Consider the following 27945-nt stretch of genomic DNA (forward strand, 5'->3'; position numbering starts at 1 on the left):
TTCAGGAATAAACTACAGTGACACCTGATATACATGCAACAATATAAAACTAAAAAGTCTCTTTTTAGCTCACTAATATGGTGTTGCTACTTTGAAGCAAAATGGGAACCAATCCAAAATTTCAAAATTAATCACAGAAGCAAGTCAGAGCCTTCATTAGTGTGCACACATCAGCTCATCTTCCCACACCACTGTAAACATCTACAACAGAAAGAGAGAAGAAAGTGTGTCAGATACCAGGAAACTCCCATTACCCAGAATTGATCTGTTAAACCATACCACATGCACTGAATAGGTGTGGCACTTGTGTTCACAGAGACATACCACATATTGACATTACTAATAGTTAAGGCATGCTTTTATAGTATTCAGCATCAGGACAGAAGTATTACAGTACAGATGATCCAAAATTAAGATGCTTTATGGGATAAACAGGTAAACTGTATCTTTTCTCACCATTGTCATTCTACAGAATTGTGTTGCTGCTGCTCCTCAGCAGGAGAACTGCAAAAGACAAAGACTGATTTGAGATCATTACGTCAATCTTTACAAGTATTTGTCCCATTTTCAAGACTAAATGTACAGCAGTAACCAAATTACTAGACACAATAACCATTTATCATGGGGCATGAATGATACCTGGAATCATGTGACTTATAGAGGGGCGAAGTACTGGTACTTTTTGATGTGATGGGTTTCCTATAGCCAACTATAGCCAACAATGGCACAGTATAGTGCAAAGTATATACATATATATATATATATATATATATATAGTGTATACATACAGTACAGCTGAGCATCTTTCAATACTCCATCCACTTGTTAAGTATGGCGTCACCATTTCCAGGTCCAAAACCTCTCAGATGCCAAAAGCAAACAACAGGTGCTAATATAGAGTACAGTACACTCACAGTACACTCTTCATATCGAAATCTCAGACAGCCAGACAATGATTCATCTTTCCACACATCATCCCTCCCCACACCTTACTGATTTTAACCAAGAACACTTATAAAAGTGTCTTTGATGCCTTTTTACCTCTTCAGCTTCCTTGTGGACAAACTAATTAAGCTCAAAGTATATTTCCTTTTCATGTGTACACTAGGGTATTTATAAAGTGCATGTGACATACATTTTGTAATTAGTATAGTATGGTGAAATCTGTAGCTTATGTGTGTAACCCAATTTTTCTAACCATGTAGTTTGTGGAGTATACTTTCAAAAGTTCCTTGTTCAGTTTGCTTGTGTTAAGTGTTTGCATCAAAACTGAAGTATATTTAGGGCTTTAATACTTAAGGCACACATATGTGCTGAGTGTACAGAGTACATGAGGTTTAAAAAAAATCTGGCTGTGTATGTACAGTACACACATACCATGCTAATCAAGAAATTTGTCACACAGACCATATGCAAAGATGCATTTCCAAATTGTCCTCTATCCATAGTATTGCTTTCCGCAGTTAAAAGTTCTCTAGTCTGAATGAAATATGAATATAAATACAAGAGGAGATGGACTTTTTGCTGAAGGAAGCATTATTATGGATTATGGAGTTGTAGTTTAGCCAGAAGAAACGGATTGAAGTATAAAATGTCTTAATGATGGATTTGTTTCTTACAAGCACACAGCTTTTCACTTCACAAGATGATAATTTATTGAAGTGGTGTGGGTTACTTGTGGATTATTGTGATGTTTTTATCAGCTGTTTGGACTCTCATTCATTCGGCACCCATTCACTGCAGAGGATCCATTGATGAGCAAGTGATATAATGCTACATTTCTCCAAATCTGATGAAGAAATAAACTCATGTACATTTTGGATGGCCTGAGCGTGAGTACATTTTCATTTTGGGGTGAAATGTTCCTTTAAACATAACTACCACAAGGATGTGGGTTTTACATGCTTGATAAATTACCACAGTCTTTCTTATTTAACAACTTCAAAATTCATGTTTGGGGCCTGGCTATGTGTAATTTACACAATACATTTTTAATTTAAAAACTCGTTACTTTGTAGTTTTAAGATATTTTGTGAAACTTAGTGTGTCTTTGGGGGCTGATTGTCAAGTAAAAAAAGTATACTACTGTATTATTTTCTCTATATTTATTCTTACAGCTCCTAGGGTTTACGTGTTGCATGTACTGTATGTTAAACAAACACAAATCTTTCGGTGCTTGGAAACCAATCATGTGGTCTCAATTTAAGGTGTTGTCCAGCAGTGTGTTTCTGTCAGAACAGAAGTCATAGTGATGTGCTGTGTTCCGTTCTAAGGCCACAGTTAAATTTTTAGCCCACACGGCCACTAACACTATATATAAACTGTAAATAAAATACCATTGTAGTACAGTAATAGCAATCTGGTGAAAATTAGAAAAATAATATATTTATTAGTGCTGTCAAAATTAGCGTGTTAATGCAAGCGATAAATTTTTCCAGTTTAACTTAACACAGGGGCGGGGCTAGGGTTGGCCACCCGACTCACAACTGCTGCTTTTGTCTTTTTATTCTTGACAAGAATTGCGTTTATTTAAATGCAGAACGTCTTTATGACCACATCAAACAGGAGACTTTTCAGACGTGCACAGAAAACAGTCAAACGACAGTCAACCGAGCGTGGAAACGGTACAGGTGACAAAGAGCTTCAGTAGAATGAAAGTGAACTGCAGTCAGATGAGATGTTGTCAGGCCATGTCAGTAAACATGAATTTTCCTGTCCTGTCAACCACTATACTGTGCTCGTAGCACGTGGTCTTTAATCGCATACACAAATACGGCGGCGAACATGTGTTTCAGATCCACGTCACATCACGTACAGCAGCGGCAGCGTTTAAAGTAATAGCAGTCAAATAACCTAATAACCCAGCTGATGTGATGTCTGTTAATCAAAGAACAAAAGAAAAAAGAGGAAATCAATAACTTGTGTAGCTTTAATGATTCATTTATATTTCATTTAGAATTAAGTGTTAATAATGTAAATATGACATTTATTATAATGGGTTTATGCGAAGATTGTTTTAAGTTAAAATTAGAAGTCCAATAAATGTTAAAATTGATAGCTCTCAATTTTCATTTAATGGTGAATGGCTATAGTCAATGGTTAAATATTAGGAAAAAAAGAACAATTTCCAAGAGACATCAGTAGTTATTGGTATCAGTGATAGTCGCCTTCAGTCATAAAAAAGATGTCACTAAACAAGTTTTTAAAATATGCTGTTTTTATGTTGTTTCTACATTAATTTGGAGATTGAATGTGAAATTATTTAAATGTAAAAGTATATTTAAAAACTTTAAAGTTAGGTGGGATTAATCATGATTAAATTTCAGAAATAATGCACAATTAATTAGTTAATTTATTTTATCAATTGACAGCACTAATATTTATATAATACATACATAGATACATAGTGTGACGAGAGGGGCAGGTGGAGGAAATGCTAATGCACGACACCTGCGCCACTCACCGGTCTCGAGTCCCACGGAGGAGCTCCGGAAGGATAAAAGGAGGAGTGACGACAGTGTTGGACAAGAGAGGACCAGGCCTGGATTTTATTTTGTGTTTTGTGTGCGGCAGTCATCCGCGAGGGGCTGCCGCTTTACTTTCATTTTGTGTTTGTTTATTTTATTAAAGTCTTGAACGTTCGCCGGTTCCCGCCTCCTTCTTCCCGTGACTACGAACTTTGTTACATTGGTGCCGAAACCCGGGAGGAAGGAGGGACACGCTGCCAGAGATCCCTCGCCGCTGTGGTGAATCCGGGCGGCGGAGGAGTGTCGAGCCGTCCACCGAGGGCTATCCAGTGCCGCCGCCAGGCATCGCAGAAGAGTTTACCCAGCTGGTGGAGGGCCGAGCGGCAGTGTGTCTGGGAACCGGAACGATATTTCTTTTCTTTTTTTGTCTCTCCTCATCCTTCCGTCTCCTTTTCTCTCGCCTCGTCTGTCTGTCCTTACCCCCAGGTATGCCGTGGCCGCCGTGATCGGCTCCCACAGAGGGGGGGAGTTGAGCGCAGTCTCGTGGGTACCCCCCGGCCTGCGAGGGGCGATGGGGGTATGTGACGAGAGGGGCGGGGCCGAGAGCTGTGGGAACGGAGCGAGGCTGGTGGAGGAAATGCTAATGCGCGACACCTGCGCCACTCACCGGTCTCGAGTCCCATGGAGGAGCTCCGGAAGGATAAATGGAGGAGTGACGACAGTGTTGGATGAGAGAGGACCAGGCCTGGACTTTGTTTTGTGTGCAGCAGTCGTCCGCGAGGGGCTGCCACTTTACTTTCATTTTGTGTTTGTTTATTTGATTACAGTTTTGTTTAAATGTTTGCCGGTTCCCGCCTCCTTCCCATGACTACGAACTTTGTTACACATAGATACATATATATATACATATATATATATATATATACAGTGGGGAAAAAAAGTATTTAGTCAGCAACCAATTGTGCAAGTTCTCCCACTTAAAAAGATGAGAGAGGCCTGTACTTTTCATCATAGGTATACTTCATATCAGACTCATCTTTTTAAGTGGGAGAACTTGCACAATTGGTGGCTGACTAAATACTTTTTTGCCCCACTATATATATATATATATATATATATATACATACAGTGTTTTTATTTACTGACCTGTGCACATAATTTTATTTCCTGTCTTTTTCATCTGGGATGATCACCTCTGGTGAAAGAGAAAAGCAGATGATCATCACCATATCTCTGTAAACATCCAGTACACACACACACACATTAATACATGCTTAAAACCAACTCAAATTAATCATAGTCAGCACAAAAAATGCTCGCTTGCCATTCCTCTCCTGGATAAACACCTTAAAGGATCAATGTCACTATAATCAGCTGAAAATGCACCTTGTAGCATTAGCATGTCAAGCAAAGTGCAAATGATCCTATACTTACGTTTGACCTCTAGCTTACAGGCAACTGTAGCCTCACCAAGGGCATTCTTGGCTCTACAAGTGTAGATGCCACCGTCAAAGCTGGATGGTTTGCGGATTTCAAGTGAGCACACTCCCTGGTTGTTGATCTGCCTGTATTTGGGATCATCTCCTATGATCATCTGATTCTTAAGCCACTCGATCTTAGGCTGCAAACAAAATACATGTAATTTCAACTGACGTGACCACAACCAACATTATAATAAAAGTGGACCATTTACAGATTCGATTGATGTATTGATCTTATCTGTAAGATCAAAACTGAAAGTGTAATTTAAGTTATTTTCGGTGTTCTCGGTCAGGAGAAGATGCCACAAAACGCGTATCCGCGTTAGTCGACCCCAGAGAGTTAACAAATCATTCACAACTGGACCATTTAACACATTAACATTTAAACACTCCCTCAATTAAATGAAATCAATTTTAATAAGGTGTAATTAATACACGGACAACAACCCGAGAGGCATTTATTAATCCACAGCAATGCTGTCAACTGCTGTAACTAAAGCTATTCCCAACAGCAGTGCTAATGCTCCAGTAGCCTAATTAATTTTATCCCTCACACACACTTAGAGGTGTCATGGTTCTTATATAAAATGTCACACGTCTCATTCGCTGAATTTCTGCCTACTCGAGGTTCATCAGCTGAAATAGCATGTTACTGCACCTCATGGGTCAAGTTTAGCGGAAGCATTTTAGAATTCTGTTAGGATTTTAACCTTATGATGCTAACTGATGTCCCATGGGTAACTTTCCAGAAAAGACATGTTGATCTAATGCCTTAAGTTCCACACAAAGATGGTGTCCATAAGATGCTAAATTGCTTCAGACTTGACATAAGATGCAAGCACAAAATGGCTAATGCAAAGGTGCTTTTAAGGAAAGGTGGAGATGAGGTCTTAACATACTCCACTTCATTAATTAAACATGCTAATGTGTCGGCTCCGATAGCCTTGTCGGCAGCATGCCGATATACAGCGCTGTTGCCTTTCCTGACCCCGTCCCCTATCTCTCTTCCACTTCGCTTCATTCTAATGTGAGATTAGATTAGTAGTACAAACAGTAACTCCAGTGAAATCTTGAAAAAAATTCCCTTTGAGCAGTCAAGCTAGCTGATCCTCTTTTATGCTAATGCAAAACCTTTACAGGAAGCAGCCTAATGGAGTTAGAGTAGCTAAGCTGAAATAATATGATCAAGCTATATCTATTGTATGTTAGATAAGCTTTTGAGCATAATGGATGTCAAAAATAGATCCTTAGTTAATAGACATGACAACACACAACAGACAGAAGCCGGACCCTGGTTGGTTGGTTTTAGCTGGTCTTCCAGCCTGGTCATAGCTCATTTGCAGGCTGGTTTTAGAGGGGTTTTGACCACTTCTGTAGCTGCTCAGGCTGGGAGACCAGCTAAAACCAGCTACTTCCAGCTTAAACTTCTCACACAGAACAACCTCCTGGACAGCAACCAGTCTGGTTTCTGAAGTGGACATTCAACTGAGACTGCCTTGCTCTCAGTTGTTGAAGCCCTAAGACTGGCAAGAGCGGATTCCGAATCTTCAATACTTATCTTGCTGGATCTGTCTGCTGCTGTTGTCATGGCTAACCACCAGATCCTCCTGTCAACCCTATTGGCAAAGGGCATCTCAGGAACTGCACTCCAGTGGTTTGAGTCTTACCTCTATAGATAGGTCCTTCAAGGCATCTTGGAGAGGTGAGGTGTCCAAGTCGTAACATCGAACTACTGGGGTGCCTCAGGGCTCACTTCTTGGACCACTTCTCTTCTCTGTCTACATAGCATTACTAGGTTCTGTCATTCAGAAACATGGCTTTTCATATCACTGCTATGCTGATGACACTCAACTCTACCTCTCATTCCATCCTGATGATCCGACAATACCTGCTCGCATCTCATCTTGTCTAACAGACATTTCTTGCTGGATGAGGGATGATCGCCTTCAACTCAACCTTGCCAAGACAGAGCTGCTTGTGGTTCCATCAAACCCGTTTCATGACAATTTCACCATCCAGTTAGGCACATCAACCATAACTCCTTCAAAAACAGCCAGAAACCTTGGAGTTATGATTGATGATCAGCTGACTTTCTCAGACCACATTGCTAAAACTTCCCGGTCCTGCAGATTTGCTTTATTCAACATCAAGAAGATCAGGCCCTTTCTTTCGGAACATGCTTCACAACTCCTTGTTCAAGCTTTTGTTCTGTCCAGGCTGGACTATTGCAATGCTCTCTTGGCAGGTCTTCCAGCCAGTTCTATCAAACCTTTACAATTAATCCAGAATGCGGCAGCAAGATTAATTTTTAATGAGCCTAAAATAATGCACGTAACACCTCTATTTATCAATTTGCACTGGCTATGAACAGCTGCTCGCATACATTTCAAGGCATTAATATTTGCCTACAAAACCACCACTGGCTCTGCACCCCTTTACCTAAATTCATTACTTCAGACTTATGTGCCCTCTAGAAGCTTGCGTTCTGCAAGTGAACAGTGCATTAATGTGCCATCCCAAAGAGGCACAAAATCACTTTTAAATTAAATGTTCCCTCCTGGTGGAATGACCTGACCACCTCCAGCTGAGTCCTTAGCTATCTTCAAGAATCGGCTAAAAACACATCCCTTCCAACTTTATTTGACCCTCTAACTCTAGCATTCTCTATTCTAATTATTTTCTTCAAAAAATAAATAAAACTTGCACTCTATTCAATTACTAACTGCTTGTTTTCTTAAAAAAACAACAACTAACACTAGCTTATCTATTCTTTTTGTATTCTATCTATTTGTATTATTTTATTTATTATACACTTAACAAAAAATTACAAAAAATGTAAATCTAAATGTTAACTTGGCACAGACCAGCTCAGACCAGCCAACCAGACTGAGTTTTTTTTTTCTTGATATTTATTTTTTGCCCAGCAGGGGGATGTAATTGGTCATCTGATTCGTCTGTGCTGATCTTGGATAACCCAACAATAGAGCATGTTCAGTCAACTTGTGGACTTTCACATACTGGCAATATTAACAAGCCAATCACAAATAAGACTGCCCAAGTCATTAATCTGGACATAAATATGAGCATCATTCCATTAACTCATGAAAACACATTCCATTAACTGAGGAACATTTCCAAGTGCATTTCCACTTGAGCTTGGTTTGGCACAATATGATTACAAACCATTTCCCAGCACAATTCTCAACAATCCTGTTAGAATGCTTGTAGCAGGTGTGGATAAACCATCCCAAAATTTGTGGGACCCTACCTGGCTTCCCCTATGAAATACCTAGGCTCCACCACTGGCTTGTAATGATGCAATAATGGTTTACAGTAGCCTGCTTACTCCAATGTTTACTTACTGTACATTATCACACTGTCAAGAACTCTTGTGTCTCAGACATATCCTGATTTTTCAGCACCAAAGTAGAAAAAGAAAGTGTAATGGTGTTAACTGACCCGGATAAACATGGAAGGGAATGACGGTGAAAAATGATCTACGGCATCTTTCTATGAAGTGCATCATGGGGTTCTCTTATGACTTTGAAGGTTTTAGGTTTCCAACTTCATCCAAAAAGCTCAAGACACCCTGGAACTCGGTTGGTGCCAAATGGAAATTGGGCCCCAGCACTACAAACCAGAGCAAGGACTTTTGAGTGTCACAGTCCTTTATGAGTCCCTGACTGCCAACTCAAACTCTGCCTGTGTGTTACTGTATTGCTTGAAGTATGTTGTAAATACTGTACCCTTACTCTTGAGGAAGCCATTATTGAGTTGTTCTGCTGTATAACATCATGTTCTAGTGTGGCTTTGAAGGTTTTACATTTCCATTTGCATCCAATTGCATCCAACATGCCCTAGACAGCTCGGACATCTCTGGAACTTTGTTAGCATGAAATAGAAAGCAGGTCCGATCACAGCTAGATTTAATGAACAAGAATTTTGGAGTGTCCTAGAAGGCAAACTCACCAGGATTTGCATTCAGCCCAGATTTTGCATCCATCTCAGCTGTTCTAGAAACTTGATTCTCCATCCCCCTCCTTGGGAATGACAAGCTAACACAGTCCCCACATTACTGTCTAGCAGCTGGCCTCCTTGGTCAGCAGGAACAGTCTGCACTGGGCTTTTTGTACCTTATGACTACAGCTATGGGTGTAATTAAGCTATTTATTGAGATAGAACTCAAGGACATTTGGATATGTTGATACCATCATTGGATTATTAACAGCTGTTGTTGAATTACAATGATACTCCTCCAGAAGTATATTTGTAGCAACACATCAGCTAATTCTTGGCTACAAACATCTAGCTATGATAGACAACGTGGAAGAAGGACAAGGAGGACTATACCAAATCAGCAGAAAAGAGCTGATCCATACCTTTGGACTGCCTCGCACTGCACATAGTAGTTTCGTGGTGTAGCCCACAGTGGCAGCTCTGTCGCTGAGAGGTGCTGTGAACTTGGGAGCCTCACTGAAATCGTGCTCCTTGTACTCCAGTGGTTTGTATACAATACCTACAGGACAGAGGACAACAATCTCAGCCGGGACTGACAGTTGTGCAGAGGGAATAGCTGTTACATGACATTAGGAATGTGCAAAACTACAGGTTTTAAAAAGCGGTTGGTGGGTTCCTAGTCGGCTAAATAGAGCCCCAGTCGGACATGTTTCATAGAGTGGGTGCAAAGCAACAGCAAAAGATGTTCGTCTGAATGTTTATATTTGTAGCAGCTATGAATTTAAGGCATGGGTGTCCAATCGTGCTCCTGGAGGGCAACCATCCTGCAGAGTTTAGCTCCAACACACATGTAGTCCACTTGAAGGAGTGAATGAAAACAAGCGAGGGGACACTGAATGTGCCGGAAATGCTAGATTTCTAGCTAGACACAGGAATTTATTCTAACAGTGCACATGGCCTTTTGCTATGCACTGCCTTAATTTCATATATATTCTAATTAGGGATGAACTATTCAACTAGTCACCCAACAAACTACAGTGAGGTTGACTAGTTTACTAGAATTCTCTTTATTTTAGTTTTGATATGTTTAGCTGTAATGCTTTAATTAGCATCATGCAGCTTGCTATGCTTTAGCTCATGGAAGGTAGCCCTTCAGATTCAAGAATGGACACCCTTGATTTAAGGGGAAAAGAGAATGATTGACCGATAATCATGCAAACTGTATAACAGCTAAGCGTCTAGCCGTTGAGTGTACATTGGTTGTACACCCGTTATTGAAGTGCATTATGGGATTGAATGAGTGCACTCAATAATGTCCACTATGGTCTTGGACACCACTACAAATGGCAGTTCCCTCAAATAGTGGCCTATATAAGCGTATAGTGGGCGAAGTGCCCTATATAAGGGCATGGGGGCAATTTTAGACAGCCTTTGATTAGCTGGTTCAGGTGTGATTAATGAGGTTTGGAGCTAAAATCAGCTGGAAAGTAGATCTCGAGGGACAAAGTTGCCCAGCCCTGCTTTAGCTGTTATACAGTTTGCATGATTATCGGTCAATCATTCTCTTTTCCCCTTAAATCAAGGGTGTCCATTCTTGAATCTGAAGGGCTACCTTCCATGAGCTAAAGCATAGCAAGCTGCATGATGCTAATTAAAGCATTACAGCTAAACATATCAAAACTAAAATAAAGAGAATTCTAAGTAAACTAGTCAACCTCACTGTAGTTTGTTGGGTGACTAATTGAATAGTTCATCCCTACTTAGAATTGATATGAAATTAAGGCAGTGCATAGCAAAAGGCCTTGTGTTTGCAATGCTTTTGAAATTACAGGATGGAACAGAAAGTTACAGCAGGCTGGAAGTTAAGAAACGTAACCAGTTCAGTATCAGCTTCCTCGGTGTGTAACAGTTAACTGATCTTATATAAACTCATGTCTACAGCTGATTGATGCATGTTGCTAAATTATTGTCAGTTTTGCAACACTGCAGCATAATCCATGTTGTTATGCAGATCCCATGTAGCTCTGATGTGAGGAATGAGAACTGTCATTAGCACTCAAGGCAGAGCCAAGTCTTATCTTCACACAGTGAGTACACTTATGTGCTGTCAGCGTTTGCTGCCAACAAAATGGCCTCACGTGTTTACAGTTCACTTAGTATCATTTATTAATATCAATTATATCAATTATTGTTAAGTTTATTTGTAGGCTGTTTGCAGTTACCATTCAATGTAACAACTTGCCACATTTATTATTGACTGTGAGGTCATGTGTGCATTTATGTGCCTTCTGGAGTCAGAACTACATTACGAGAAACAGTGAGGTGTGTTCTAGGTCTGTTTACTTCTATCTGCCGTCAGCATTGCTATGGTTTGCATCTTGCTTTGGACTTGATTGACAGATTGGCATTCTGGCATTCACCAGCTTCATACTTTCTAACAATATCGCTACTTTTTTCCACTTTATGTCTGCTTATAATACATATAAAATACAATAATTTTATATCAGTATCACTATATTCATAATTGTGACCACACAGTCTGATTACATCAACCAATGTCTGTCTGTATGGGGTGACATTAAAGTTGTAACTTTAATAAGAAGAAATATATATTTAATTTACACAGTGAAGAATATGCAGTGTTTTTATACATTTTATTACTTTATACAATGTATGTAGCATTTCTTATTTATTTGTTCTACTGTAGTTTTATTGTTGTCCTATTGCTTGTAATTAGTTACTTATTCTTATTTAATCGCTGTCTGTTAACTTGTCTACAGTGAGCTTGATTTGATTTGATTTTTTTAATTTAGGCTAGTAGTAGTTTTTTTGTGATACTGACACTGGTGACAAGAATTATGAAATTTCTATAGTATCATATTTTTTATATCATAAAGACCTTATTTAAAGCAAAAATATCTATATCGTGATATATATTGTTAGTGTAAAAATAAAATTACTCATATTGTATTATAACATTTTGGTCATATCGCCCACCCCTATTGCATGTATGTGTATTTTTATTTATAGGTTATATATTTTCTTTACATATGAGCCCCTGTCCCTGAGAAACTCTCTGCACATTCCTGTATACATTTGATTAATTTTAATAACTTTAATGTACTTGAAGCGTGCATCAAACACTAGTCAGTTACACTCAATATTCAATGACTCGGATCAGATCAGGGGCACAAAAAACCTGATCGGGACATCCCTAGAAAAATGCCTTTTATGCTCACCAAAGATGCTTTTATTTGATCAGAAATATAGTAAGAACAGGAATATTGTGAAATATTACTACACTGTAAAATCCAATAGTTTACCTTACTTAGATATAATTAGTTATCTTTACTTAGTTGTTATACTTACTCGGTTTTATTAAGTAACAGCTAATTTTAAGGCGAATAAAACAACTTGCTAATGTGCAACAAAACAACAGAAGAAGAAATACGGAGGTTAGAGAGCATGCACAACAAGCAACGTGGTTTGCCAACCGGCAATAAAATTTAAAGAAGAAGAAGAAGAAGAACAAGCTACGTTTTTTTTTTATTTGTGCGCCAAATTTGCTGAGATTGCTTGCATTTTTACCACTGGACAAAGACTGATTACTTCTATACAATAATAATAAGTTAAGTTTAAAAAAATAATTGTCAATGTATCTTTCTGTGTGCTGCTAATTTTAACTGACTAACCTTGTCAGCAGTGTTAGCTAACAGATACCAAAGATCTTTGCTATTAGAGAAAAGACTGTAGAAATACAGAACTTGTGGCGTATTTTGGCGAATTTAAGACTTTTACTTTTCAAACTGAAAAATTTGTAGCTAGTTAAAAAATGAAAAGGCAGAGGTACAATTCAAGAACATGCCAAAAGTCCTCAAGATGAGCTCACAGTTATAGAATTATATTTAGGACAAGTGCTTGTGGCAGCTGTCTTCTCTGAACAGCAGTCTGGTGAACACCGGCCTCAGTACACTGAAGGTAAGATATTTAATTTGTAATCTCTTATACAGCAGTAGAGCAGTTTTTGACTCAATCATGTGCTACACTTTATTTACAATATTAAATTATTTTTCTAATAATTTCTTGCGGATGAAGTATACATGTAACCACTGCATTTCTTTTATTTTTTTCACAGATCTAAGAAAACACTTCACACCCTACAACCCCTAAAAATGTATGTTGCTACCTTAAATGTTTTCAATATTTTTTTATTATATTTAATAATAATATTTAAAATAAACCATGTCATTGACTTCTTTATTGACACTTTGACAAACATATTTGTACTGTAATCATTGAATGTCTTAAACTTGAACCCAGATTTGACAGCAGTGCACACCCATCTGAGGCCGACCTGTTTTACTTCATGATCACCCCACATACTTCTACAACTAACCCGCTTTGTAAGTTCTCATAGCTACACCTTAAAGAAGCACATCATTTTGGGGAAATTTCCTGTGTATTTGCTGGTAAATTACTTTTATAAAGATTAATGTTGATTATATACCTAGTTCAACAAAAAATGAAAATTATGCCACTTGATCTCCCTCCCGTCATTCCATCCCATAAAAAAGTGTGCATCTTCAAGACATGAACGACGATATTAACCCCAAAATTCTGACACCCAAGAAACCATAAAATAAATCCATATGAATGGAGCCGTGTAATCTACTTTTGGGCCAAACTGTTCAATGAATGTTAAGGAGCAATTTCAGTTATATTTCCACTTGAACTTGGTTAGGCATAGTCTGATCACAAACAATTCTTGATCTGGAATTATTAGCCGAACATGCTGAACCGTGCTGTAGAATGCCTGGAGGGACGACGCTGCTCAGGATTGTCATTTGTCTTTTGCTTAGCCAACAGTTTCTCTGTAGCTGGCCAAGCCTGCTATTTGAGCGAAGTAAACAAGTTAATATTAAATATTTATTACAATTTTACTCTTTCATAACGTGTGCTATTTACATCTAGGACCGTATTCTAACTCTTGCATTACTAAGGCAACAACTGACACATTTATGTTGCATTCCAAAGAGCTCTGTTAACAGCCCAACAGTGAAAAATTAAACCATATCCGTATCCGATCAGCACAAAATGGAATGGTTAAGCAACAAAAATGGTTTGGCCTGACGGTGGAAAAGCGGCTCAAATCTTTGGAAGAGACATGATTGCTATAAGATCAACTGTCTAATGTTTTGGGTAAATAGACAAATGTCTATCGGATTTAACTGAAAATGTCTTTATTTGTGTTCCAAAAATAAAAGTCATGTTTGAGTAAATTATCAAATAATTTTCAAGTTTGGGTGAACTAACCCAATGGCATGGTAGTGTAGGCAGGACAGATAACACTGACAACTTATCATCCATATTTCCCTACTAATATTGTTTTATTTGGTTTTATACAGGTGTCTGATGTTGATGCAGTCTGGGCACTATCTGTTGGGTTGCTGACTATCATTGAAGATGAAGTACTTCTCCAAATCTTCTCTGCCTTGACCCTGTGTCTTTTGCCATCATTGTTCAGGGTAGTACTGCAAAGAACAGTCTCCAGAATCTACCTCAGCCATTTGCTTTCGGACTGCCATGTGCTATGTTTGGATCACTGGTACAGTACATTTGGATTATCCTAATACTGTGAAGAACACTTACATTGTGATGCTTGACTTGGGACAGGGAAAAAAACAAAAAACCATTGGAAACATGCAGCCAACCCAGTGCCATACTTATTCATTGTACTGCTACCTCCACTGTTTACAAGAAGCATACCCTAAATCAGATTGTTTTTGCTTTGTTTCAAAATGTTTGTAATACAAGTTAAAACTGCGTAAATCAGATTGCTGTTTAAGTAACTACAACTTAGAAATTCCAAGTTGCAGGAAATGTTACACGAGTGGGCTCAACTTAAATAAAAGAGTTGTTTGAAATACGCACATAGTATATTGTACTTATTCATTTAGTTGTTGAAAATAGTGATTCTGAGTTACCAGAACTTGCGTGTAAGTTTACAACACTAAATAAACCTTTGTTATTACAAATTATTATTCTTATTTCACTTTACTTGGTTTTTTCAAGGCAATCGGTTAGCATGCTTTTTTTAAAGTAAGGTTTACTAATTGGAATTTACAGTGTACAATTTAAAATAACTGTTTTGTATTTGAATATATCTTAGAATGTAATTTATTTCTGTGATCAAAGCTGAATTATCAGCATCATTACTCCGGTCTTCAGTGTCAAATGATCCTTCAGAAATCATTCTAATATGCTGATTTGCTGCTTAACAAACATTTCTTATTATCAGCGTTGTAAACTTGATGCTTATTTTCAGGATTCTTTGATGAATCGAAAGAGCAGAATTTATGTGAAACTGATTACAACATTGATCAAATTAATGCATCATGTGCCACCCTGTTGAAAAAAACTGCATATGCTGGTTAGGTATGTTTTGAAGCATGGCAGCTGGTTTAAGATGGTTATGAGATGGTTTAAACTGGTCATGTGCTGGTCCCTAAGCAACTAGCTCCTGCTCAGGACCAGCTCAAGACCAGCTTAAACCAGCTGCCATGCTTCAAAGCATACCTAACCAGCATATGCTGTTGTTGTTTTTAACAGGGCAATTTGCTACATTGCTTGGCAACAGCAAACAGCTTACAGTTAGTATAGTGAATGAACATGGGTGTATTTTATTATACTACTTATGCTGCCAGCAATAAGGCCATACTTTAGTAATTTTACCACCACTAAAATATGTTTGCGTTAATTTTACTTAATGAAAGAAGTCTGAAGCGCTGTGGAGTTAAAGCAATGAGATGTTGTGAGCTTACCTGTTTTCTGAATATGAGCAGCACCTTTTGTTACAGCAGCAGTCTCACTCCTTCCAACCTTGTTTTCTGCAAAAACTCTGAAGGTGAATGTATTTCCCATCACAAGGTCAGAGACTGTAGCGTTCAGCCTGTGGAAGTGCTCCAGAACCGTAAACCACTCCTGCCAAAAACAGCAATCCTCTTAGTATTTTCTTTTAGCAGATATACTGTATGCATTTAAAAGGAGAGGACAGAATGATAGGATAGTGACAGGATGGAATGTTGGCTATTAATAAATTGTGAACGAGACTGAAATTATTTCCCTGTGGGTTTCATCCAATAAATAGATCGTAAACAAGCAGATTTTCATTACAGTGTTAAATATCAACAAGAACCAGTTGTGGTTTTGCCTAAAGTGCTTTTAGATGAAGTGTTTCTGTACTTCATGTTCTCTGCACATCTTGTATTCACATCAAGCTAGCTGTTTAGTATCATGATTCACATCATGACAGTGAGAGTTATGAGAAGTCATCATGCATCTGTCAGCACTTTACACCTTCCCAACCTGATGATCTCCCGCCAAGAAGTCATCTGACCCATGCCTCAAACACCCAGATACAAACTTATAGATAGACACGTCATGTCCATATACAATGTCTCAAGACTCTTCATTTAGTTTTACAAGCCTGACAGGTGGTTAAATTAAGCCTCGCTAAAGTATGACAGCAAAAAAAAGGCCTAGAGCATCACAGCATTCACTGCTTGCTGTCACTTATCACTTTGATAAGTTTTAAAGGGATAGTTCACCCAAAAATGAAAATTCTGTCATTAATTACTCACCCCCATGTCATTCCAAACCTGTAAGACCTTTGTTCATCTTTGGAACCCAAATTAAGATATTTCTGATGAAATACAAGAGTTTTCTGATCCTCCATAGACAGCAATGCAACTACCACGTTCAAGGCCCAGAAAGGTAGTAAGGACATCGTTAAAATAGTCCATGTGACATCAGTGGTTCAACTGTAATTTTAAGAAGATACAAGACTACTTTTTGTGCACAAAGAAAACAAAAATAACTTTATTCAACAATTTCTTCTCTTCCATGTCAGTCTTCAACGCTCTTTCGTGACAGCATGCGTGTGGTGCTGCTGACGTAGAACCGAGATGCACTGTGGCTTGTTTACAATCAGAGGAATGCACACGCATGTGTCATGGTACTCATGGTGTGAGCGCACATTGACTGACATGGAAGAGAAGAATTGTTGAATAATATCATTATTTTTGTTTTCTTTGCGCACAAAATAATCTCGTAACTTCTTAAAGGGGTCATCGGATGCCCATTTTCCACAAGTTGATATGATTCTTTAGGGTCTTAATGAAAATTCATTAAGAACATACTTTGGTTAAAATGTCTAAATTGTCTTGTAAAAAACACCCTTTTTACCATGTTAAAATCAGCTCTTTTCACAGCAACCCGTTTTGTTGCATTTCCCTTTAAATGCTAATGAGCTCTGCTCACTCCGCCCCTCTCTTCTGTTGGGTGACAAGCTGTCCTGTTTACTTTAAGTGCATTTAGCCAAGAAACTTGCTAACTAGCACATTATTAGGAAAGGCGATTTGCAAAGATTCATAAAAAACCCTTATATTCACTTCTTCTGTTGGTGAAGCTGGATCATGAATGATTCGCGCAAACATAGACACATTTAGGTAGATCGGGAGCGTATTCCCTTCAAAAACAAACATAATCACTGCGTCGTCAGCGGCTCAGATGTCGGGACTAAATGACGACTGCTATGTTCATTATTACATCCAACAACAGAACACCTCAATTGCTTAGGAGCCATTCTGGTCTACTCCTGCTCCAGCGTCGAAACAATGGAGGACTGTGTATAGCTCACTCAGGGCGGGTCTAAGGTAAGACAGCCGTGTCAATGAACTATCGTGGGAGGGGCCTGGGTCTGTGTGACCCAGGCTGCTTGATTTGAAAAAGGGGATAATATTTATAGAGATTTAAAAAATACCACTGGGTGGATTTTTATCATTTTATGGTGGTTGTGTACACACACTGCCAACACACATTTATGTTCAAACAACATGTAAAAGTGAGTTTGGCATCCGATGACCCCTTTAAAATTACGGTTGAGCCACTGACGTCAGATGGACTATTTTAATGATGTCCTTAATATGTTTCTGGGCCTTGAATGTGTCAATTGCATTGTTGTCTATCTTAATTTGTGGTCTGAAGAAGGTCTTACGGGTTTAGAACGACATGAGGGTGAGTAATTAATGACATAATTTTCATTTTTGGGTGAAAAATCCCTTTAAGGATGTGATTTAAGCTCTCAGAGCAAGCACACATTTGTTTGAAGTTTCCAGGAGCCAGTTGGTGAAGTTTGTCCAGTTTTTTATTTTCTTTTTTAACAAATGGTCAGTGTTAGTGCTTAACCTTCAGAAAATGTCAACCTTAGCACGTCAAAATCAATATTATATGTTGGCAATTGGCATGTATTTTCTATGCAACCCTGCAAATTACTAGTGAAATTTTAGTTAAACTTGTTTTTTTTTTGAGTGTGGGATACTGTTAAATATTACTCTGTTAAATTTACCCATTGTGAAATATGTGTGGGAAATACTCACTTGAAATACCTGATTGTGTGGATTCCTAACGAAAATTCAGAATTTTGCCCACAAAAATTGTATTAAATATTTCCAACCTTTAGAATAGTGAATTATAGGGCCTATTAGTTCGTTTATTTTATATAATTATTTTTTTTTTTTACTTATTTAAACAATTCCTCTTTTGATAACAAGAAACTTGTGCTAAAAGTTTTATAGAAAATGTGGGATACTGTTAAATATTATGTGTTTGTTAAATCAAATATTAACAGAAAAATAACACTTGTAAAATATAAGTGTCATATATTATATTATATTATATTATATATTGATAAAATTGTAAATATATCAAAATTGTGTCATTGTGTAATATGAAACAGACCATAATCTCCATTTGGGGGCAGGAATGCCAACATACGATGTGTTTAATTTCACACGATGTTCATTTTATTTTAGATACCAGTTTGTCAAATGTGCAATTTTTATCACCCTCAAATAAAACTGTTCCTTAAATAAAAAGGGAAGTGCTGTTCATTTTCTGAGTGAGGAACTAATACTGTACATGAAGTGCTGACACATATTTCTTGTTACTGGCAGTATTAGTGTGCCAGTAAGGAGTTACTTACTTCAGTTTTCTTGTCGGCCTTCTGAATGGTGTATCCAGTGATCTCAGTGTTGCCGTTGTCTTTGGGAGGGGTCCATTCCAGAGCTGCATTGAAGCCCCAAGAGTCAACTAGCTTGACAGAAGCAGGAGGACCGGGCAGATCTACACACAGATGGCCGAGCATTAAAAATGATTTAGCTTTCTTAGTATGGATCATTTTACACTGTGAGGTCTTACTCGGTAAACAGAGGTGTCAAGGTATGAACTAAGAATGAAAATGCAAGTAGGACACGGTCCGAGAAGAGCGCTGAAACGAATGGTCTCTAGATCATAGCGCGTCTCACCGACAATCTGAATTATGAGGTTAGCCTTGTCCTCGAAGCTGTCGACCTTCACGGTCATCTCATAGCTGCCGGAGTCTTCTCTCTCAGACTTGCGGATGAACAGGATGCTATCCTTGTCGGTGTTGCGGATGTTTGCCTTCTTTGTATCCAAAGGTTGGCCATCCTTGGTCCAAGATATCACAGGTTTAGGTTTGCCCTACAAAACAGAGAATTATGAAACATATTAGAGCCTGCAGTGAAAGTGCAGCTCTGTTTGCCATAGAAAAATCTGAATTTACAATGAACGGGATGACAAGATTGATCTGTTCTCCAACATGCTTGACGCATCTTGATCTCAGGACACGGGGCAGGCGGATCTTGGGCCGATCTAGGGAAAAAAGAGCAATTTTAGATGCACAAATTGCTTGTTTATTTAGATCATTATTTAGATTTAGATTAAGGTCTTATTTTGAAATGCATAAACTGTGAAATCACACAAACTTTTAAAAATGAACACTTTTCCTCAACTTTGAAATGCCACAACTTTAGGTTAATTCTAAATTGCTCACAGAATGTGCATATATAAAACATATGTTTAGCAAAAATTGTTTTAATGTGTAGGGTTGATATAGTTAACATACATACATAAAAATTTTTTTTTCCTGAACAAGAAAAAAAGAAAAAGTGATGCTCGTCCATGCATTACTCACTGCCACAATGTTAAGCTCAAAGTATACTTCAGTTTTATGTGTACGTTTGCATGTTGTAAATGTAATTATTAGCATAATATGTGAATTGTCTTGTTCTAATTGTCTCATCTTGTTTGCAGGGTCTAAAAAGAAATGGATGCAATGGAAAAACGCCAACTAAATGCAACAACAAAATATACTTGTGTTGATGAGTGCTTGTGTGAGGCGGTTAAGAGATAAGAGAAGTGTGAATACATTTTTATTGTTAATACCCTCCGGACAGAAATAGTGAAGATACTGGATAAAAATAAAACTTTCTAGCATGTGTGAACCGCCTGTGTTTGACACTATCAGCACTCTTAAAAATAAAGCTTCTTTATTGGCAGCTATGGTTTCATGAAGACCTTTTAACATCCATGGAACCGTTAGATTATTCAAATGTTCTTCACACTAAGACAAAAAAAAAGATTCTTTTAAAAGCCATTCACTGAAAGGTTCTTTGGTATAGCTGAGAAAGACCCCTTTTGGAACCTTTATTTCTAAGAGTGAAATAGAGATGACATACTTCAGTAGGCCATACCATGGAAATGAGTTACAGTAGCAGTTTAGCAAGTCAGTGTTTTTTTTAATGGGCTTTTTGTTAAATGCCTGAAATAAGTTTTGCATTTAAAACAAGCTGCAGATATTTTCACTTTTTTTGTGACATGAAAGTCAAGATTAATATCCCACTGATTTTTTTCAAAGCTTTCATTTGTCTTGAAAAAACAGTTGTTTCTAACAAGTGTCTAAATCTACTCACTAGTTTGCTTTTACTGCCTCATTTTGATTATAATTACACTTTTGCAAACTATTCTAATTCAAACTTTGAGGAATTTTTGTTGTTGCTGTTAATAAAGACTGAAAGTTATCAGAAGCTTAATGTTGGTGACAGTGAAGTCATGTGAATGCGGTGTTTGTTTATAGCCTATATGTTAGCTTTTTAGGCCTAAGGTTTTTTCAAATTCATAATAGTCCTGGTGATATGTGCAAAATTTGAGGTGATATGTTCACTTTTTCATAAAAGCATGAAACTTGGTACAATTGTATAGGTTAGGGCCCTGAACATTTTCAGAAATGGTGCCATCGCAAAAACACCTCGTGGTTGCCATGGTGACCATTTTACTTTCCGCCATAACCAAATTAATTAATTAGTAATTAAAGGGGTCATATTATGCTATTTTAAAGATCATTATTTTGTGTATCTGGTGTAACAGAATATGTTGACATGCTTTAATGTTCCAAAAACACATTATTTTTCAAATACTGTACATTATTTTAGGCCCTCTAAAAGAATATCTCTTTGGATTTGAGACTTTAGTCTTTGCAACTTTACAGATCTTCTTTATGCACCAAGAGCTTGTAACACTCCAAAGAGAAAGGAAAACTTGAAATCACATCATATGACCCTTTTAATTTGTTACATTTTTATAGCACTTTTCTGGGTACTCAAAGCGCTTTACATAGAAATCTCCTCAACCACCACCAATGTGCCGCATCACCAATGTACTAGATTTCTCTAATACAAAAAAATTAAGTAGGCTTGACCAAAATTTTTGTGGGGAGAATAATTTATTGAAGATGGTAGCTGTCCTTCAATAGCAATGTTTTGCATGTCTTTCTTCAAACAGTCTTAACCCTTGTATGAATCCTAGCTTCTCCCAAAGTTCTGTCTGTGAGATAGATTTTTATACCTAAAGATACAAAAGGGCTAGAAACAAGAGATACTGTTAGGGCCTTCCAGCGGGAGATCCTGCAATCTACAAGGCGTTCCTGAGGAATGCTGTTCCTTTGTTATTCCAATGGATTGGATCATTTGGTTCACACCTTTATAGACACAGTTAAATTATTTCTTTCACAAAATGACCAACTGAACGTTAACCAATCAGGTTTCATCAGTGGCCATTCAACTGAGACTGCTTTACTGTCGGTCAGAATAGCCCTGCAGATTGCGAAAACTGATTCCAAATCATCAGTTCTTATTCTGCTGGATCTCTCTGCCACTTTTGACACTGTGAATCATCAGATTATCCTGTCTGCCATGACAGGATCTGCACTCCACTGGTTTGAATCTTATCTCACAGTTAGGTCTTTCAGGGTTTCCTGGGGAGGAGAGGTATCCAAAGAACATCAACTGGCCACAGGGTTTCCGCAGGGATCAATTCTTGAACCCCTCCTCTTCACCATATATACAACATCTCTGGGACCCATTATACAAGCACATGGTTTCTCCTACCATTGCTATGCTGATGACACACAGCTCTATCATTCATTTCAACCGGACAATCCAATAGTAGCTGCACGGCTCTCAAACTGCCTGGCAAACATCACGGCATGGATGAAGGAACATCACATGCAGCTCAACCTGGCAAAGACTGAGCTTCTTGTTTTCCCTGCCACTCCGACTCTACAGCATGATTTCATCATCCTGCTAGGTTCATTAAAAATTATTCTTTGGTGACCAGTTGACTTTCAAGGACCATATTGTAAAAACAAGTTCGATCATGCAGGTTTGCATTGCACAACATCAGGAGGATCAGGCTCTTCCAAACAGAGCATGCTGCACAACTTCTTGCCCAGGCCCTTGACATTTCTACACGGTAAAATAATATATATATATATATATATAAATAACTGGATAAATCCAGCATGTCCGTAAATGAAACACTTTCAATTTTCACTTGCTCTCCCTGAACAACCATGTGTTAGCCAGCACTGTGCCATTGACCTCTCTGATCTAAATCTCTATTGGCTGTTCTCTCACAAATCTAGCCCTCCAGACCTCTAATCCTCACTTCCCAGGACTCCAAGCAACAAGTTCATTGATTATGACAGGAAACATTTGACACCTGTGGAGCAACACGCATTGCTGATCCAGAGCAACTGCTGACCTGCTGACACACTGCTTGATGGGACTCTGAGCGCTCAGTTGGCTTTGAAGGTTCACATTCAGCTCACCTTCAGCTTACCTTACAATACCTGACCCAATTACCCCAAAGCCTGTGCTTGTGCGTGTGAAAAACCTCATCCTTGTTCTTCAAATCCTTTTTACACTCACTGTTCTCATATGTAATCCTGTGTGATGTCTTGAATCACTGCCATCCACCACAACATTCACCTGCTAAACCCAAATGGATGGACAGTCTGGTCTCTTTGATTCTCTAAGCCAAAAGCCAGGCTTGTTTGACCTCATAACAGCATTACATAGCAAGAATGAGTTGATTCCAGGCTCTTATTTGGGTTATTATTTATAAGATAAAGAAAGATGTTTGGTTAAAATGGTCCTAGGATAACAGTGGCTTGTAGATGCACAGCACAATTGACCAGGAAAACATACTGTATACACACATTTGTACACACACACACACACACACACGCATATTAGTGCCGTCAAATGATTAATCGCGATTAATCGCATCCAAAATAAAAGCTTTTGTTTACATAATAAATGAGTGTGTACTGTGTATTTTTATTATGCATATATAAATACAAACACATGCATGTATATATTTAAGAAAAATATGTAATGTTTATATATTAAATATATTTATATATGATATAAAATATAATATTCTAAATATATACATGTAAATATTTTCAAAATATATACTGTATGAGTGTATTTATATATACATAATAAATAAACATAGTACACACACACAAATTATGTAAACAAAGACTTTTATTTTGAATGTGATTAATCGCAATTAATTGTTTGACAGTACTACTATATATATCTATATATATTATCAAGATATATAAGATAGATGACTTACCTAATCATTTGAAAATGTCAAGTTCACAAAAATATATTTATATTCAATACATTTGTTTACATTTAGTACAATTATTATAGATACATTCATTTATTTAAAATTCTTTATTATATATTTCAAAATTATATTTAATAACATAAAAATAATAAAATATTTAAAATTATTTCATAATGAAAATATAAACTTATAAGTGTAGATTTAACTACATTTTAAGGACCAGTTAAACATCAAATATGAATTCCCCAACACACTAGTGGTGATGTCAGTATACATCCACAAATCTAAATGTGGGGTGTGCAGATACGGTGACAGTTGGTTGAAAGCATCCCTTCCTAATAGGGAGACCTGGAGGAGCTAGCTATAAATCAGTCTGTGGTGACATCTCAAAGACAGGTGCTATAACAGACTGTCATATAACCCACTTTTCTGATGACATCTGATAGTTCAACATGGTTCAATTTCAAGAAGAAGGCACGATGATTGAAACACTATCCCTCAGCCTAAAGAGCTTATCAGCAATACTGAGAGAATATACGCACATCCTTCCTTGCAGTATTCCACGGTATATCCATCCAGCCCAGAGCCAATATTCTCCGGGGATCTCCACTTAAGAGTGACTGAGGTGTCATTGACATCATCCACACTGAGGTTCTGAGGGGCACTTGTGGGCACTGCACATTCATTAGAGACATATATACAATGAATTCATAGCAGAAAAACACATGCATTTCTTTAGTATTGAAAATATTAAAAGAAGGATATGATGGATGAATGGATAGATTTATTGATTGGGTAGATGGATGGATTGATAGAGCAGATGAATGGATGAATAGGTGGGGTGGATTAGGAGGATTTGGTGGATGGGTGTGTGGATGAATGGGTGATTGGGTGGATTTGTGGATGGATGGGTTGTTTGGGCTGATGGATGGATGGATGGGTGGGTAGATTGGGTAGATGGAAGGATGATTGGGCAGATTCGATGGATGTATGGATAGATAGAGTAATTGATTGATTTATTGTTTGGGTAGGTGGATGGATTGATAGGACAGATGAATGGATGAATAGGTGGGGTCAATTTTGTGGATGGATTGATTGGGCGAATGGATGGATGGGTAAGTGAGATTGGGTGGATGGATGGGGATGGATGGATTGAGTGGATGGATTGATTGGGTGGATTTAGTGGATGTGTGCGTGGATGGATGGATGATTGGGTAGATTCATGGATGGGGTGAACTGATTGGGTGGATGGATGGATGAATAGGTGGGGTCAATATTATGGATGGATTGAGCAGATGGATTGATTGGGCTAATGGATGGATGGGTAGGTGAGATTGGGTGGATGGATGGGGATGGATGATTGGGTGGATTTGGTGGATGTGTGCATGGATGGACGGATGATTGGGTGGATTTGTGGATAGGTGGATTGATTGGGTGGATGGATGAATAGGTGGGGTTCATTTTGTAGATGGATTGATTGGCCGAATAGATGGATGGGTAGCTGAGATTGGGTTGATGGATGGTTTGGGTGGATGGATTGATTGGGTGGATTTCGTTTTTTGGGGGGGGAATGGACGGATGATTGGGTAGATTCATGGATGGGTCAATTTTACGGATGGATTGAGCAGATGAATTGATTGGGCTAATGGATGGATGGGTAGATGAGATTGGGTTGATGGATGGGGATGGATGGTTTGGGTGGATTTGTGCATGGAATAGACGGATGATTGAGATAATTTGTGGATAGGTGGATTGATTAGGTGGATGGATGGTTAAGTAAGGTTGGGTGGATGGATGGATTGATTGGGTGGATTCATGGATGGATAGATGAATGGGTGGATAGATTGGGTGGGTGGATGGATGAATGGGTAGATTTGGTGGATGATTGATTGACTGAGGGGATGGATGTATGTATTGATTGATTGATTGACTGGGTGGGTGTGGGGATTTATGGGTGGAAGGCTGAATAGGATGGAGGGATGGATGGATGCTTGGGTGGGTGGTTGATTGGACGAATTTGGTGGATGAATGGTTTACCTGCTGTAGGTGGTGGTGTTGGTGCTTTAGGTGGCTCTTCTACAGGTGCAGCTTCAGCAGGAGCAGCTGATGAACAAATATGCAGGAATATTAGGATTCAGAGTTCTGAAGGGTGTATCTCACATTATAAAGCATCTGGATCCAAACTGAAATGGAATAATTAAAACTCATGACCAAACCAAAACGATTTACCCTCAGCTGGAGCATCAGTGGAGGGATCAGCTACCTCAGCAGGGCCTGATAGCAAATCATTAGACTTCCATTAGCGCAGTGCCACTCCGGAGATATCGCTAGATTAGTACTGTTTAGAATAAGCGTTTTTTTTTTTTTTAGTAATAGTAGTTTATGGAGCATATATATATATATATATATATATATATATATACTTATTTACCTTAACCTAACATAACCTCCCCCTCATGCGGTGGTCACACTGGTTTCCTCAGCAGCAACTAAAGACGTTAATGAAAAGTCAGGTGAAAAGACATGCCATTTCATTTCAGCATGCAGTGAGACATGCTCATCAACCACAGCCTGTTCTAGTATTGGCTGACAGCACACATTGTTGGTGATCAGTGGTTTTTGCACTCAGCAGGCCACCAGTTTACTGAAGATGCAACATTTGCTCCAATAGATGACTGCTGGATGAATCAGTCTTTGTAAAATGATGAAATCTGAACAATGTTAAGGTGTCAAAAAAAAGAGATCAAACTAAATGCAGAAGGGGAGAGGAGTTCGTTTTGACCTTGAGATGTGGGTTAATGTAAAATGTTTAATTTAAATATGATTTACATATTGTACAAGTGAGATGATAAAATGCTATTTGTACTTTTATGCAAAACCTAAATCATTTCAACAGGGTAATAGTCATTCATATAGTCTATGCTGAGGTTTCGTCTTAAGGGGCAGCAGTTTAACCCTGAGCAGCAGAGGCAGAGGATAGTGTTACATGTTAAATAAATGTTAGAAGATGTTAGGTACATGTTAGAGGAAGGTATAAATTACAATGCTGCTGTAAGACAAGGCTCAAGGATCAAATCACAGGTGCTTCCTGTTTAAATCATTTGCTTCTGAGGAAACTCTGGGCTTAGACTCATATTAGGGAAACTTCAACACACATCTATAATAATTAGTATATTTAGTTTTGTGACAGTTCAGGCTATCTATTATAAGTAATTATTGTAATGCCGACACCCAAGTTATCTTTTTACAAGAACTTATCTTCTAGCATTATGTGGATGTTTAGAAAATTCAGTTTTCCTTAATCAAAAAAAAAAAACAGCTGCACAAAAAGGACATATTTGAATCATATAGCCTTAGTCTCTGCCAAAAATGATAGGTTTAATACTGTATATGCTACTATAATAAAACTTTAGTATTTTGATATACTATTAGACACTAAAGTGTTGACACTAGTAAGTAAATTCATAAATATATACTACTACTAGCTACCAGGAAGAAAAATCAACATTTATTTTATAGAATGTTATTCATTATATATTATTCATTACCATTTTCCAGCAGCTAAACGGTATATATATATATATAGGTACACACACACAAAATATATATAGACACACACACACAAAATAAAATCTAAAAATAAAAACTGATTGTTGAATGAGAATAAAACTTTAATAGTAGGCAGTGAACAATCAACAGCATTGGTAAATAACACTCTAAAGTAACTAGTAACTTTGATGATTTTGGTCATTAGAGGGCGTGTGTGAGTCCTCGACAGAACTGATGATACTTTTATTCTTTTATTAAAATAACAGCTGATCGACGTCCATGAACAAAATCATTTTGGGACGTTAAGGTGAGTAGAAATTTTAAGGTTTACATGAATTGTTCGTTTAAATGAGATGTTGTTAGGGTTAGGCACACTTTGAGGTATGTGTTGTTTAAATAAAGAGCAGCGTTCAGATGCGTGGAGTACCTTCAGGAGCAGGTGCCTCTGCAGCGGGAGCGGTTTCCGCCACGGCCGCTTCAGCGGGAGGAGCCTCGGCGAATCCCAGTGGGACAGGTAGGTCCAATGTGTTTTTCCCAGACAAACAATGGTGATACACATCAACATTAAAACAGCATCAAACCTGCACATTAGCTTACCATTGTTATCTGTCATTGGTACGGACAACTCAACTCTACAATGTTATTCCAAC

The 27945-nt window shown here is 38.0% G+C and overlaps 1 protein-coding gene across 1 annotated transcript; it reads right to left on the reverse strand.

Annotated features, from left to right (window-relative positions):
- mybpha (myosin binding protein Ha) lies at positions 1-27908 on the reverse strand. The gene is made up of 14 exons (XM_016293478.1): positions 27893-27908; positions 27723-27827; positions 25976-26020; positions 25784-25849; positions 24289-24420; positions 19548-19636; positions 19270-19465; positions 18948-19087; positions 15727-15886; positions 9328-9464; positions 4902-5088; positions 4614-4662; positions 457-504; positions 1-201 (listed from the first exon to the last, which is right to left on the reverse strand). Exons 1-12 carry the CDS (start codon positions 27906-27908, stop codon positions 4628-4630), a joined length of 1308 nt encoding a protein of 435 aa, XP_016148964.1. The 3' UTR covers positions 1-201; positions 457-504; positions 4614-4627.
- Between the last annotated feature and the right edge of the window lie 37 nt (positions 27909-27945).

The sequence above is a fragment of the Sinocyclocheilus grahami genome, unplaced genomic scaffold (genome assembly GCF_001515645.1).
Source record: "Sinocyclocheilus grahami isolate Dianchi unplaced genomic scaffold, SAMN03320097.WGS_v1.1 scaffold303.1, whole genome shotgun sequence".
Lineage (NCBI taxonomy): Eukaryota > Metazoa > Chordata > Actinopteri > Cypriniformes > Cyprinidae > Sinocyclocheilus > Sinocyclocheilus grahami.